Source organism: Sander vitreus, chromosome 6 (assembly GCF_031162955.1).
Source record: "Sander vitreus isolate 19-12246 chromosome 6, sanVit1, whole genome shotgun sequence".
Taxonomy (NCBI): domain Eukaryota; kingdom Metazoa; phylum Chordata; class Actinopteri; order Perciformes; family Percidae; genus Sander; species Sander vitreus.
The window spans coordinates 33,294,847-33,310,145 of record NC_135860.1 but is presented as its reverse complement, the minus strand read 5'-3'; the positions used below and the strand labels follow the sequence as shown (position 1 = coordinate 33,310,145).

Genomic DNA, 15,299 nt, shown 5'->3' with positions numbered 1-15,299 from the left:
TTTCCAGCCCATCTAAATAAAAAAAAAAAGCTTTTTTTATGACAAAGCTATTGTTTTATCAGCCAATGCTTTGATGAGCTTATACCAATTACCATTAATCAGGAGGTAAATGAATGTGCGTTTGTCACAAGGATTAAAATAAGCACCCACCATTGAATCACTCAGGCAGTTTAAAAGCAGCGGGGATAAGTAATTGGGCTCTGGTTTGCATTATGTGGCATCAATCTACATACCACCCATGCCGTCCAGCTTTGTGTGTGTGTGTGTGTGTGTGTGTCAGACTATTAAAGTTCTGACTTAATAATCTACAGTGCTTAGGCCAAGGACAGAAGCCAGATGAGACAGTTCAGGAGGAAAGTGAGGGTCAGTTTGAGACCCAAAAAGAAGAGAGATTTTACAAATTATTCAAATATTAAGGGTATTGGTACAAATTAAATTAATTCATTTTTTGTTCTTTTTTTTAGCAAGCACAGAGCAAGTAGCTTTGACCCAGCATTGCTCAAAAGCCATAGCTGGCTCATGAATATGCCTGGTGTGATTTTGCATGTACTCTGCAGAAAACAATCCCTCACATCATGTTAATTTTAAAATGTATTTGTAAATGTTTTTTATCCTAGATTCAAGCCAGCTCGGTGTCATGGCAGTGTGGGCAGCAATGATGTGTGCCTTCCTTCAGTGGTGCCAGTGCACAAAGATCAGAGCAGCCATGGTCTGCAGAAATCCAAAATGACTTGAAATGTGTCACAAAGGTCCGCTGAGTTTCAGCTAATCGGAGCTCTTTGCACTGGTGCCAGGGAGGGAAGGCACACACCATTCACCTAAATACACAGCCTACACAAACATGACACAGAGCTGGATTGAAATCGGCAAAGTATCCCTTTAAATGTGCAATAGTACATGTTCCATCCACTACAGTAAGGACTTTACAGTGGAGCTGCCACACTGTTGATGTCTAGTTAATACTTTATTCTGTTGTAGATTGCATCTTCAAGAACGCCTTCTCCATGCACTTTGCCAATAGGTGAAGTTGTTCCAAAGCCCATACTAGGGATACTAGTTTAGATTCTTTTTAACCCTCTGGTCTTCATCGTTATAGCGCTTAAAACCCAACTTGCTAGCGCAGTTAAGAAATAGATTGTATAGCCTATTTTTCTTTAACTACGCAACAAGCTTTTTAAATTTCTGGCTATATGTAACTTTTAGTTTGTGTTGATTAAACAAAAATGGTGGAGTTTTTACCAAAGATCTTTTCTTTACAGTGTTTCATTGCCCACTGTAGCGTTACTGGGAGGTCATATAGTATTTTGCTCAGACAGAAAATCCTTCATTTACAATAATAATAAAAAAAATGCGTTACTGATGGATTGTTGCATTTCAAGTGTTGCATACGGTAACTAAGCCTTCTTTGGACGTCTTGTGAGCAAAACCTGGTATCCCTGTGTCACGTGCCAAAGCATTAAGAGATTATTGTAGCAACCAACGCAGTAATAACTTATGTAGCGCATTTCATGAAACCCAAGGACACTTTATACAAGTATAGGGGGACACAGGAAAAGAAAATAGTAGGCTAACACAAATACGGACTTAAAGGAATAAAATGTCTGCGTTAAATGGAAGGGGGATGTAATTTAAAAGGGATACTTCACTGATTTAGCATTAAGCTTCGCATCAGTAGAAACACGGTAGTATTTTTGAATGCCCGTGCCTCCCGCCCTCATCTGACGAGAGATCTCTGTATTGTGGGTCTGGAAAAAAATCTTCCTTTGATGTAAAACGACGATTTTTGCGTCATCGGAAGATTTTTTGCCCAGAGGCAATGGACTACAGCCAGTAGCAGGAGCTCCATCCGCATGTTTTCAACCCGCCCATAGGGGGTTGGACTGTCGTCTTTATACAAAGCTTTCCGAAGCAAAACGAGCGTCAGCCATCTTGAATCTTCGCTAAATTGGCTTCTCAGCAGAAATCTTTTACAACAATTATGTGCATTCAAACTACCGCACGTGTAACACCGGGATACTTTGGTACAGATCGGAGAAAATACACTTTATTACACACAGAATACTCGACACACTGCGCGAGCTTCGCCTGCAACACACTTGAGTTGACTGTCTCACGGTAAACGGTAGGCGTGGCTTGGGAGAAGACTCTAAAGCAGCGAAGCCAGTGCATTCTGGGATTTGGTGTCTTTCATCCACATGAGCCAAAAACACATTTTATGGCTTTTCTTGGCCTAGAAGCCACCAATTTCAAAAAAAAAAAAAATTTCACATTTCTACTACATAAGTGACCCAATTTAAAAAGATATATTCATCTTTCAACGGTGAAATATTCCTTTAATCTAGGCTACTGGCGTACAACCACATTGCGCATTGTAAAGTTATTTTATGAATGAAATATGACATTACATACCAGAGGGCTAATTTGGGGACGTTTCTGAATCATTTACAATCCCGTAATTGTCTCCATCTGTTGAAAGGTCCAACTCAGATTGACTCGGTTTCACGAGTCGTCTTTCATTTTCCCTTTTAACTTTTAGATGTTCATTGTTTAATTGCCTTCTTTTCTGTGATTGTTTGCTGTTACAGGTTATTTATGATCATCAGCTGAAAAATTGAACAGTTTTAGAAACGTGTAAAAGTTAGTCACTTTAAATACCGGTTATATTGCTTTTTGTATATTGTTTAACTGATGGTAGTTATCGGTCAAAATTGTTATTGTTGATTAACAGTTAAACGGTTAATTATTATCACCGACCTAAACTTAACTGAAATGGCCAGATTGCCATGAGAGTTTTCATATTTTCATTGTTTGCACAAACAATACTGACATTTGGCAAGAAATGGTTAACATGGTTGGATAATAGGAAGGGATGCCTGAATTATCGGCAGAACATTGGTATCGGCAAATATTCACCTCGTTGACTGCCATCGGCAGTAGTCGATGTTTATATATTGTTTGCGGTGTACTCTGACAACAGTCTGCTAGCATATGCTTCTACTGGAACTGCTGATTCTAAAACGACTCCACTGACTGGACATGACTCTGGAATGACGTAAGGGGTAGTTACTCAAAAAAGTAATGCCTTCTTTTACCAAATTACTTACTACTGGAAGTAATAAGTTACCATACTAGTTACATTATTTTTGGATTACTCCATAACTTACTTGCCAAATAACAATTTAAAGTTAAATGTCATATGCCCAGATCATCACAAATCCTTATTACAATGAGGACATACACAAGACATACACCAGGTAGCTTGCCTGTCTGTAGGAGGGTTCGTTACCTGTATCTTGCCCACTACGTTTCTCCATTTTCTCTACTATGTATGCTGCCAGAAGCGTATTTATCTCTGCTTTGTTTACCTGCTGTTAAAAATCAAGTCTTGGCTGGAGTTGGCGACATGCTCTTCTCATAAGCGTCACTCAGGGTCCAGAGATCTTGCCATGTGTTAGCATTTTGCCTTTGCAGATGCTTCGACGTATTGGATGTTGCGTTTGTGGCCTGGGCACAATTTACATTTTAGAATTGCTAATTTGAAGTAATGGGCATACCTTTACCACTCAAAAGAGTCTTAAGCAGCGGTGCTGCCATTTCTGTTAAGCACATAAAAAGGGACATTTGATTTGCTTTTCTCTCCTCCTGTTAAGCAGATAGTTGTAGCCAGTAACGCAATCATTTTTTGATAACTGTAATGTGATTACTGAAGTTATCAACAGCAATGCGTTACGTTACTGCGTTACAAATGTAATCTGATTACAACAATGTGTTACTTTTACTTTGTAGCCCCCAACACCGATTACAACAGTTAAAATCATGGCCTTCAATAATAAAACAGGGACAAACTATAGCCACTTTTCGACACAAGTACTGGGAGTCTCTTTCAGTCCCCAGAACCCATTGCTGTGCATGTTTCTGAAGATTGGGCAAATAGGGCTGCTGGGGGTTGCAAGGGGGAACACACACTGCAGCCTGGTGTTTCTTTTTTTTTTTTTAGATGAAAGAAAAAAAAACACTAAAAAATCCACACACAAAAAACATTGCTTTTGTCTCACTGTGCTAAGAAGCAAAGCAAAAGTTTAATTTTACTTTCAATCAAACCTCTCGTTCTAAAATGGTCAAATTAATTTAAGAGTAGCCCACTGTTTTTGAAAGATTGCTGCACCAGCAATAAATGAAAGGCAGATTCTGTTACCACAAAATTATCTTTTGAGTGTTTGATGGTTACCATTTTCTCCTTTCTTCCTTAAAATAGAAGGCCGGTATCACCATCATTTATTTGAAGTAATCAAAAAGAAAAAAAAGAAAGCAATATTATACATTATAATAAGAAATATATGCACAGAATAGCCCAATTAAAATGACGGGTCGGGCTGTTATAGTTGCATTAGATTTGTCTGCATCTGTACTCACCAGTGCCTCCTGTCGGTCCAGGACCATGCTCCAGTTGACAGGAGAAAACCTCTGAGTTCCCCCTGATGACCCAAAAGAAGAGCTGGCCTCTCCTATTCCAACAGGACCCACACGGTCACCCATCTGCAAAAAATTGTGTAACTCAAGCAGCAGATCAAAAAAACTATTTAGATGTAAAAGTGAAAAACTAGAATATAACATCACCACTCATTTTACATGCAGTTTAGCAACAAAAGAAAATGCTGAGAAACATTACTACGTTATTTCTTTTTGGTTTTGAGCAGTATGCATCCCCACTAACTTGAAAAAAATTTAAAACAGTAAGTGTATACAGCGTGTCGAGGGAATATCTCCTGTAGCGGGGAGTCAAAGGCAGAGAAGGCAGAGGAGGCAGCGTTCGCCAACGTTAGCTTCTTGTCTCATCTGGGGTCTGATAAACAGTAAATTCAGCGAATTCAGTGCCCTGACATCATGACATCCTGTCACTGTTTCAGTTGCTCACCATCAAAGAGAGAGCAGATGACTTTGACTCAGTTTACTTGAGTTCAGTGTAACTATTTTAATGCTAAATGTATATAGCATAAACACTGTCTATTCTATATTTATGTTCTTGACTGTTGCAGTACTTTGCTTTATTATTTTATCCCACAAGCCCTGAAAACTGCAGTCATTAAGCCACTCTTAAAAAAGAACAATCTAGATACGTGACTAATGAGCAACTATAGGCCGATATCAAACCTACCATTTTTAAGTAAAATCCTTGAAAAAGCGTTTTTTCAACAACTCAACCTTTTCTTGTCACTAAACTACAAGTCGGGTTTTCGACCACACCACAGCACTGAGACGGCTCATGTAAAAGTATTTAATGACATCTACTTAATCACAGACAGTGGCAAAACTTCAGTCTTAGTATTACTTGATCTCAGTGCTGCATTTGACACAGTCGACCATGACATATTACTAGACCGATTGGAAAACTTTGTTGGCCTTTCTGGCTCAGTACTAAACTGGTTTGAATCCTATTTAAAAAAAAAGAGGGACTACTTTGTGTCTATAGGTAATTATGCATCTGAGCATACTAATATGACGTGTGGAGTTCCCCAAGGCTCCGTTCTGGGGCCTCTTCTGTTTAACATCTACATGCTTCCACTGGCTCAGATTATGGAAAACAACAAGATTAGTTACCATAGTTATGCGGACGACACACACATTTACATAACCTTAACGCCTGGGGACTATAGTCCAATACAAAAACTGACTAAGTGCACTGAACAAATTAACGACTGGATGTGCCAGAACTTTCTTAAATTAAATGAAGAAAAAACTGAGATGGTTGTTTTTGGAGCAAAAGACGAACGATCGAAAGTCAGTGCTCAGTTTCAAACGGCAATGTTAAAAACAACAGACAAAGCCAGAAATCTTGGTGTAGTCTTGGACTCAGACCTGAATTTCAACACTTGCCACATTAAGACAATAACAAAAGTTAGCCTTATATCACCTTAAGAATATATCAAGGGTTAAAGGAGTTATGTCTCAGCAGGATTTGGAAAAACTTGTCCATGCTTTTATCTTCAGTAGACTTGACTATTGTAATGGTGTCCTTACAGGTCTACCTAAAAAGTCAATCACACAGTTGCAGCTGATTCAGAATGCTGCTGCTCGAGTTCTCACTAAGACCAAGAAAGTGGATCACATCACTCCAGTTCTGAAGTCTTTGTACTGGCTTCCTGTGCCTCAAAGAATTGATTTCAAAGTAGTTTATAAAATCACTAAACGGTTTAGGGCCAAAATACAGTAGATTTTGGATCTGCTACTGCACTACGAACCACCCAGACCTCTCAGGTCGTCTGGGACAGGTCTGCTTTCTGTCCCCAGAGTCAGAACTAAACAGGGGGAAGCAGCATTTTTTAGTTTTTATGCTCCACATATCTGGAACAACCTCCCAGAAAACTGCAGGTCCGCCGCAACTCGGTTCTTTTAAATCAAGGCTGAAGACCTTTTTTAATGCTGCCTCTCTTTAATTTCTTATACTGCACTATGAATTTTAGTCATGGTAATTGCACTTTATGTAAAAGTATATAATGTGTGTGCACTAAATGTAGCCTGTCTCAAAAGTCGTTTGTATGTCATTTTATATGTCGTTTTCATATATTTTAAAATGTGTAACACCACTTGATCCATGGTGAAATGTTTCGTTTCACTATATACAGTGTATATTGTTGAAATGACAATAAAACCCACTGGACTTATTCTCGTATTTTATCGGTTTTTATTTTATTTTTTCGTAATTTATCCATTTTTATTTTTCATTCGTTTTCAATGTTTTATGTAAAGCACTTTGAATTGTCTTGTTGCTGAAATGTGCTATATAAATAAAATTGTCTTGCCTATTGTTCATTTCCTTTTAATATGTGTATTAAAACTTATTAGGGGTGAAAAGGTGACAAAGAGGCAAACCCCGTAGAAGGGGTAGTATGGGCAGACAAGTGTCACTGGAAATTTGAAAATAATTATATTTGAATTTCTATTGCTCAATTAGAATAATTGCATTAAACACCCAATTTGAATAACATTTTCAATTTGTATCGTTTACTTTGAATAATTGCATTGAAAAACTGAATTGCATAATTAAATTGAAAAATACGAAATTTTATTCAGTTGCTCTGAAACTTGATTGATCTTCCCTGAAAATGTAACTTTATACTTCGACATTCAGTTCTCAAAATTCTAATTTAGTTCTCACAGTTCAATTTCACTTAACTGAGACACACACCCTGTCGCTGAGGAAGAGGATTTATGTGCAGATTCACAGAACTCTGTTCTGCGTACATTTCAATAGTTTGTTTATTGGATAAAGTGGCGGTAGACAACTTTTTAACAAGCTAGCGCACTAGTTGAACACATTTTAGAAAGGCCCTTTTCTTAGGCGACAATATTAGGCTACTATAACAAGCGTTTTGTTTAACTACATTATAATAACGTAGGTCCAGTTTAGCTAGATGTCTACACCGTTGTCTCATGAATTAGTCTCATGTTACAAAATAAATCCAAAAATCCCAAATTGTTTAATTACATCATGGTTATGGAAGTATTAGCCTTGCTAATATTATGTAAGCATAAAGAAAATGGAACCATCACTGGCTAACGTTAGGTTAGTTGGCACTTTGGCTGAGGAGCTCAACTTATGTTGCAATCGTCAGAAAAATTGTGAAGTTAGTAACGTTATACAAATAGCAACGGATTGCTCACGCTAGGCGTTATACAAGTGAAATTTGGAATAACAAGTACGCTAGCTAACAATAGATTCCATGGAAATTCTGTGAACGCTGAATGGACTTCCATCCAAATTATGATGGCCATCGTTTGCTGAAACCTTGTCAAGCTATTATCATATAAAACAATTAAGAGTATCATAGTGATGGGCTGGTCTGGATCTCAAAAGTCCAGGGCAAATGGTTTACCCCAGTCCATCCCTGGGTTTAAGGCATGCATGCATACATACAAGCCAGAGCGTTTTCCCCCATCCTAGAATAGATAAGTGGTGTAACTATACTCGCTGACATAGGCGTTGTGGAGATAGACTTGGCAATGCGAGTCTAGGGTTATCATAACGCTACTGTAAGAGATTCTTACCAGCAGTCAAAAACTGAACTCCCAGAGGCGGCCTTCTTAAGTCTTTTTGATGTTTTTTTGACAACTCGGAGGGCTACATTCTCATTTCTCCATGACTTTGTCCCAACAGTGAGCCTCATTCTTACCTCAGTATGTCCTGGCAGATTCAAATTGCCATCCTCACCAACAGCACTGCTCCCCACAATCCCCAACCCACGCAGGACATCATACGTGGTCTGGACAACAGTCGTTGGGAGAGGGATGGTCGAAACTCCACCGTCATTTCCACTTTCCTCACTCCCGCTGCTCCCATCCCCACCTCCTCCGTCCCCTGGAGTTACACATTGACACAAAACAGGTGCTCAGTTAAAGATTTAAGGAGACTGACAAGGTGACTAGGTGCAACGGACCACAAAACTCAGTTTGGATCGGATCACGGTTTTGAGTCACAGATCGGATCAATTTTCGAATCAGCACAAAAAAGGGAGGAATTTAAATAATTTATCAAAGACAAAAAAACAAAAATAGATGAGAAAAGGGTATTTTACAATAACTTTGAATGCACCACGAGGTTTACCAGTTTCAAGTAAACGCACCATTTAGTCACATCTGTGTTTTTCCGACAGCAGTGACCAGACATTTAAGTGGCACCGAAATCTCCGTTGCCATTCCATCCGGTAGACACCAGTCATTTAGGCACTGGTGCCATATTAGCACCAGATTTTAACATGCACCATTCACGTGAACAGAAAATTGCGTTACCTGTATCTTTTCACGGAAACCCTCCATAGAGATTTATCAGCCTACTTTAAGCAAATCACGCCTATATATGCCTTCACTTTGAAATATCAAGAAAGCAGGAAAACCATCTAGGAGAACAAACAAAGAAATAAGGTGTATTGTACCAGTCACACAATTAACTAGACAACATCGCAATAAAAAAAGAGCAGAAACCGACAGAAAAAAAAACACAGATGGAGAGGTGCCAGAATATCAGAGTGCATGATCAAAGTTTGCTCAGATTAAGGGCGTAGCATAGCAGCAAACACACAAATCAGGCATTTAGGTCTTCTAAAGTAATATCAAAAATGGTTTCCACACCTTTAAGTAGTAATTTTGTGAATTACCTTTGTTAAAACGAATCTGTTCCATCCTAGCCATAGAAAGCATTTCATTGAGCCACCTCCTGAAACATGGGGACAGTGGAGACTTCCAATTAAGTCATTATTTTTTTTAGCTGCAATGACGCCTGCTCTAATAATTTGCTTCTGATGGGAAGGAAGGGCCTCTGTACTGTCAGAGCAACCAAAAATAGCCAGATTACAATCCAGCTGGATATTTATCTGACATTGTTTGGAAAGACAGTTAAATATGTCACTTATGTCAGAATAAGTGGGACAGTGATCCAGCTGAGATACCACATCTCTCACGCAGGGAGGAAACTTGGTTTAAATTTTGTTTATCTAGAGCTAACGGAACAGCTCTGTATAGTGGACAAACCTTCCTCCCACAGTTCATCTGACACCGGAGCACCCAATTCTGCGTCAGAGTTTAGTCAGACTGAGAGAGAAGTAAATCATAGAAAGTGTGACTCTTTGGTTCGACGGTGAATTCTGGGATACACTCCTGTACAAAACTGCCTTACTTGAAGGTAGCGATAAAAATGTTGTTGGGGAAGGAGATACTGAGCAAAGCTGAAGAAATTAAGCAAATATATTATCTACAGGTGCTGGTCATATAATTAGAATATCATGAAAAAGTTGATTTATTTCAGTAATTCCATTCAAAAAGTGAAATTTGTATAATGTATACATTCATCACACACATTTATTTATTTTATTGATATATTTCAAATGTTCATTTCTTTTAATTGTGATGATTATACCTGACAACTAATGAAAATCCCAAATTCAGTATCTCCAAAAATTTGAATATTACTTAAGACCAATACAAAAAAGGATTTTTAGAAATGTTGGCCAACTGAAAAGTATGAACATGAAAGGTATGAGCATGTACAGCACTCAATACTTAGTTGGGGCTCCTTTTTCTACCACATCTTTTCCATCCCTTCGCCTCTCTGTTAATGTGCTTGGACACAGAGCTCTGTGAACAGCCAGCCTCTTTAGCAATGACCTTTTGTGTCTTGCCCTCCTTGTGCAAGTTGTCAATGGTCGTCTTTTGGACAGCTGTCCAGTCAGCAGTCTTCCCCGTGATTGTGTAGCCTACAGAACTAGACTGAGGGACCGTTTAAAGGCCTTTGCAGGTGTTTTGAGTTAATTAGCTGATTAGAGTGTGGCACCAGGTGTCTTCAATATTGAACCTTGTCACAATATTCTAATTTTCTGAGATACTAAATTTGGGGTTTTCATTAGTTGTCAGTTATAATCATCAAAATTAAACACTTGGAATATATCAGTCTGTGTGGAATGAAAGTATACATTATACAAGTTTCACTTTTTGAATGGAATTACTGAAATAAATCAACTTTTTCATGATATTCTAATTATATGACCAGCACCTGTATATAAAGATCACCAATACAACACAGCCCTCTTCCCCTCCAGTCCAGAAACACTCAATTCATCAGTGCCGGCTTGAACAAGTGATTGTACGTTATAGGGGTGTATACTGAGTAGGGCTTTGACTTTTGCCCAAAAATCATATTCAAAGTTTGTTTGTTTATTAATATTCAAATATATTTGAAGATTTATAATATTTTGACCATTAAATGCCTTCAGTAAGACCTATATTTTTATCAAACTTAAGTTGTATATGTTCTGTCCACCAGAGGGCAGTGTATCAGTCAATGTCAATAGGCAGACGATGTTTTCAGAAGAAAAACAATTATTAAAATTGTTATTATTAAAAGTCAGACCCTGGATTAAACACAAACAGTATGCTTTCATCAGGAAGGTCAGAGCTTTCACCCATAGACAGTATATAAGAATGGACCAACAGATCCCGTGTCCAGTGAAAGCCATTAGAAGCACTTTTCCGGTGAGCGCTGAGCGTTACTGAGCAGCCTCCAACTGAGCTTGAAGACGTAGATGTGACGTGAGCAACCTGTCTGAAAGTTGTAAGTCTTCTGGTAGCTGTGCCAAGAGAAATCTCAATCATTCCTGTACTATACGGTAATTCCTCTACTATGCGACAGTAAGTCTCGTGGTTATGACACAATCGTTAGCCTATTTTTATAAAAACGTCTGCTACAGAGCCATAACGTGAGGTACAAGGTAATGGAGCCTTTTATACATTGTCGTGTTTCTTTAGAAATAAACAATGGACAAATAGTCTTTAAATGCTTCAGATGTAAAGTTATTCTGTCAAAGTGACATCAAAATGAATGGCAGTCAATGGAATGCTAACGTCGGGTGATCGCTTTGTAGCATCAAAATGGCGCCATAGGAGGTTCGAGCTCTGAAGTGAAGCTTACCCCCTTGCTTTCACCGTAGCCTACGTAAGTGTCCTGATGTTTATACTTGTGCGCTAGTGTGTGCGTCGAGCCGGCGTGTGTGTGTGTGTGTGTGTGTAGAGTGAGAGTGTGACGGTGATTACTGGTAGCTTCAGAGTGAGTACCGAATCTAGAGTCACAGTGAGAGGAACAAAGTGTCTCCCCTGTTCTTTCTGACAACGGTGAGACATCTGTAGCAGGAGAAGTTAATTTGTAGTTACATTTTGAAATGCGTGAAAAAGCCTTGGAATCTGAATTCAAAACGTTTACACAGCCTAAGCTACCAGGGCCTGCTGCTTTCCCAGAGGGGTATGCTGGAATAGCTTCCAAAAGGTCACACTTAGAGATTGGGGCGTCAATGTCGTCTTTAGATACGGCATCTAGTTGTGGAATATTAAGGTTACTGAAAAAGGTATAGATATAAAGGATTATTATTGGAAAGAAGTGACCTTCAATCATTAAGTATCTGCAGTAAGAGTCTGCCGTCAGAGTCAAGGTAAAATGCAATATTTTTACGAAAAAGAATAGCAACAATTAAAAGCCGCTTAAAAAAACGGAGTAATCCAATTTGCTCTTAATCTAAGCTGTTCGTTTGCACCAATGTGCATTTCCTTGAGAAAAATTATGTCTGGCTTCAATGATTTAAGACGCGAGAAAACGCGACCTCTTTTAATTACATGACCAAGGCCCTGCACATTCCATGAGACTAATGTTAAGTTGTTGTTGATGCTGCTATGTGCAATACAGTCATCTGACTGTATTGCACATAGCAACATGTCCCTGAAGTAAATCTGGCCTCCAAAAAAAAAAAAACACAAAAGACCATAAAAACACTTAACACACTCGAACAACCCCCTGAACATTTTTCCTACCTGGCCACAAAGTGCCTGCCCAAATGAAGCACGGGTGTCCCTCTAAGCCCGGGACCGCTAGATGCACGTGAGGTGGTACCCCATAAACAGTAGCTAGCTGAAATAACCTACAAGAAGTTAGCTCGACTAGCCAATCATGGCTGAAAAAGAAAATAAGTTGAGAAAAAGAAAAAAAAATTGAATTCTGAAGAGTCACGTTGAAGTGTAACATTAATCAATGCTCTGTTTGAACGCACAGAGCGGCATTAGTATTTTGGATACAGTATGTTCTTTAGTCCGTGTTCAGAAATGACATTGCCCCACCCGGTGTGATAAAAACCTTGAGTTTGTTGCAGAGCTGTGCAGGAAAGAGGAGACTATGCTCTTGTGTACCTGTGACAGGAGGGTTGATGACTTGTCCCTCAGCAGATCGTCTGTGTTCAATCCCAGACAGAGATGGACCGCCACGCCCACTGGAAGCCTCATCATCAGAACTGCCTCCCTCTAAGCCTGGCCTGAAACTGGGACGGTTACTCTCTCCAACCTGTACCCCAATACACACACACACACACACTATCAGTGAATAGCCTCTCATCTCTGTACACACTGACTGCTCGACTGCAGTAAGCCTCTGGCATTACCCTACATCTACAGCACTGCCAATTACCTTGAACTCCCAAACTGCAAGTAAGTCGGTTTCTCTTTGCTGTTGTTTTCCACCTAGCGTTAGGTACGATAGCTGACATTGATTGGCTAATGCTAGCGCTTGTTCCAGCAGACTTCTGCCAGACCAGTATGATGTCAGTTAAGTTAACTTTAACTAGCCTGGTTCTTTGTGACAAGAGCCAGAGAGAAACAGTACCGTATGCTAGCTGTGTGGTGATGGCAGGTTTCGGAGTGGACTGCGGGTAGAGAAGACCCTCTCACCTCCATGCCAAAACAGTGACAGAAAGACGAAAGTGTAATAAAAAAATACCAGTATATTATTATTGTTATTATTTCTCAGAGTTTAACAATCTGATGACATTATTGTTTTCCATTTCTGACCAGTTGTCTGGAGGTGCTGGGCAGCAGCCGTGTTCTGGTAGCATTGCTGTTCCTTCTGGCAGACTCAAGCTCATCCTCCGTATCCTCATCACTGGCAGGACAGGAGTCCATACCTGTAGCAGCCAGACGCACATTAGGCATCTGGAAGTCCTCCTGAAGAAAAAGGTATACAAGATACACTTAGATTCTATGAACATTTAATGGTTGTTTGATAGGAATCAAATATATGATTCACAAAAGTAATGGCAGCATTGTAGTAGATGGTAACTGAAGAATTAAGAAAGTCTTTGAAAATCTCTGGCAGCTCACTATTCGATTCCGATTTAGAGGGCTACGATGCGATTATAAAACGATTATCAATGCATCTCAATCAGTGTTCCAAATTAACTTTTTGACTCACCAGGCCAAGTTAGCGGGTAGATGAAAAGATCCACCGGCCAAGCATATTTTTTACCGGCCAAAATATTAAATTGCAGTTTTTTTTGTAACTTAGGTCTACCAAAACTTTATGGTTGGGGTTGCAAGTCCTGCTGGTAGGGATATTAATGATTAACCGTTTAACTGTTAACCGACAATTAGCATAATATTATTAGTTAAACCAATATTAATAAAAAAATAAGTTTTAAAAAACATTTTGCATGATAAAAATGCAAATAGGCTATTCAATCTATTTCTTAACTGCTAATTAACTCGTTAGTCCTAACTTTGAACCATCAAGTTGCGTTTTAAGCTCCTCTTTTTTCTGCTTGTGGAGAGCTACGTGACACATGAAACTATAGTGATGAGGACCGGCGAATTAAGTCGGCCGTCTGAGAGTATACCAGGCAGACACACAGCTGACAACCTGCAGGTGCAGGCGCTGGAATTGGCCGCTGTGGTATTGTGTCAGTCCTGAAAGTGGTTTCAGGAAAGTGGCTGCGTGACAATGCACAGAACATCAACAGCGGTACAAGCCTACAGCTGTCCGCAGACACGAGTGCGGAAAGTGTGTCAGAGCCTCCCGTGACACACAGGTGAACTGAGACTCCGCTTCCTGCTTGTCGGTTAACATTTAAGTTTCATTGTGCTTTCTTTTGGAAGGCTGGCTGCCAAAAATCGCCACTTACTAGCTAATTATTTAGCCTGAGGTAAATGATAGCTATCAGTAAACAGAAGTGATGTGGTGGATGGCGTCTGGTGTGTGCGCCAGTGTTTGAACAGAAGAAAGTAGATGCAGCATCACCAAAATGAAGACTGAAAAACAGAACCCCTACAAGCTCTCAAGCCTAGAAATAATTCATAATAATCGGGACACACAAAAGAAATCCCCCATATATTTAATGGACTGTCTATCCCCTTTGTGCAAAGCTGAAGTGACGAGCAACTAAGGTTTTTTTTCTTGTGAGTCTATTTCCAACCAATCACATAATTTATCCCGCCCCCATCGTTAGAGACCCTGGTCGTGTGCAATTCACATTGAAATCGACCCTTATCCGACCCTGGTCAAACTAGGGGTGTGGCTCTTCACTGGTCTCACGATTTGATTACGATTATCCGGTCAACGATTCAAATCGACATCACAATGCATCTCAGTGCGTCCCCTTCCCCAATATTATTATATATTGCTACACATGGTATTCATCAACAAATTCAAGCAGTCAGATATATATGATCCCCTTTTTATTGTATCTGCCCTTAAAAAGACACTTCCTGAATTGGAGCGGAGTCTGAACACGGCAGACAACAGACAGAAACAACAACAAAAAAAAGCAGCAACCGGAAAATCAAGTAAGTAGGCAATAATCGATTATGGTCTGTCACTGCATCGATGCAGAATTGTCCAGGTCCGCATCGCGATGCATCGATGCAATGATTTATTTCAACAGCCCTCGGTCCAACCCACCTTTCAAGCTGGGTCGATCGATCAGGGTTAACCCTTTCAAACA

The 15,299-nt window shown here is 39.5% G+C and overlaps 1 protein-coding gene across 1 annotated transcript in view; it reads right to left on the bottom strand.

Moving 5' to 3' along the window:
* Positions 1–15,299, bottom strand: part of cep192 (centrosomal protein 192) — a 71,730-nt gene that overhangs the window by 51,293 nt on the left and 5,138 nt on the right. The window contains exons 9-12 of the mRNA XM_078253818.1: positions 13,375–13,527; positions 12,721–12,871; positions 8,172–8,356; positions 4,414–4,536 (exon numbers count right to left, since the gene is read on the bottom strand). Of these exons, the coding sequence (XP_078109944.1) occupies positions 4,414–4,536; positions 8,172–8,356; positions 12,721–12,871; positions 13,375–13,527 (612 nt within the window). The remainder of the gene's footprint in view (positions 1–4,413; positions 4,537–8,171; positions 8,357–12,720; positions 12,872–13,374; positions 13,528–15,299) is intronic.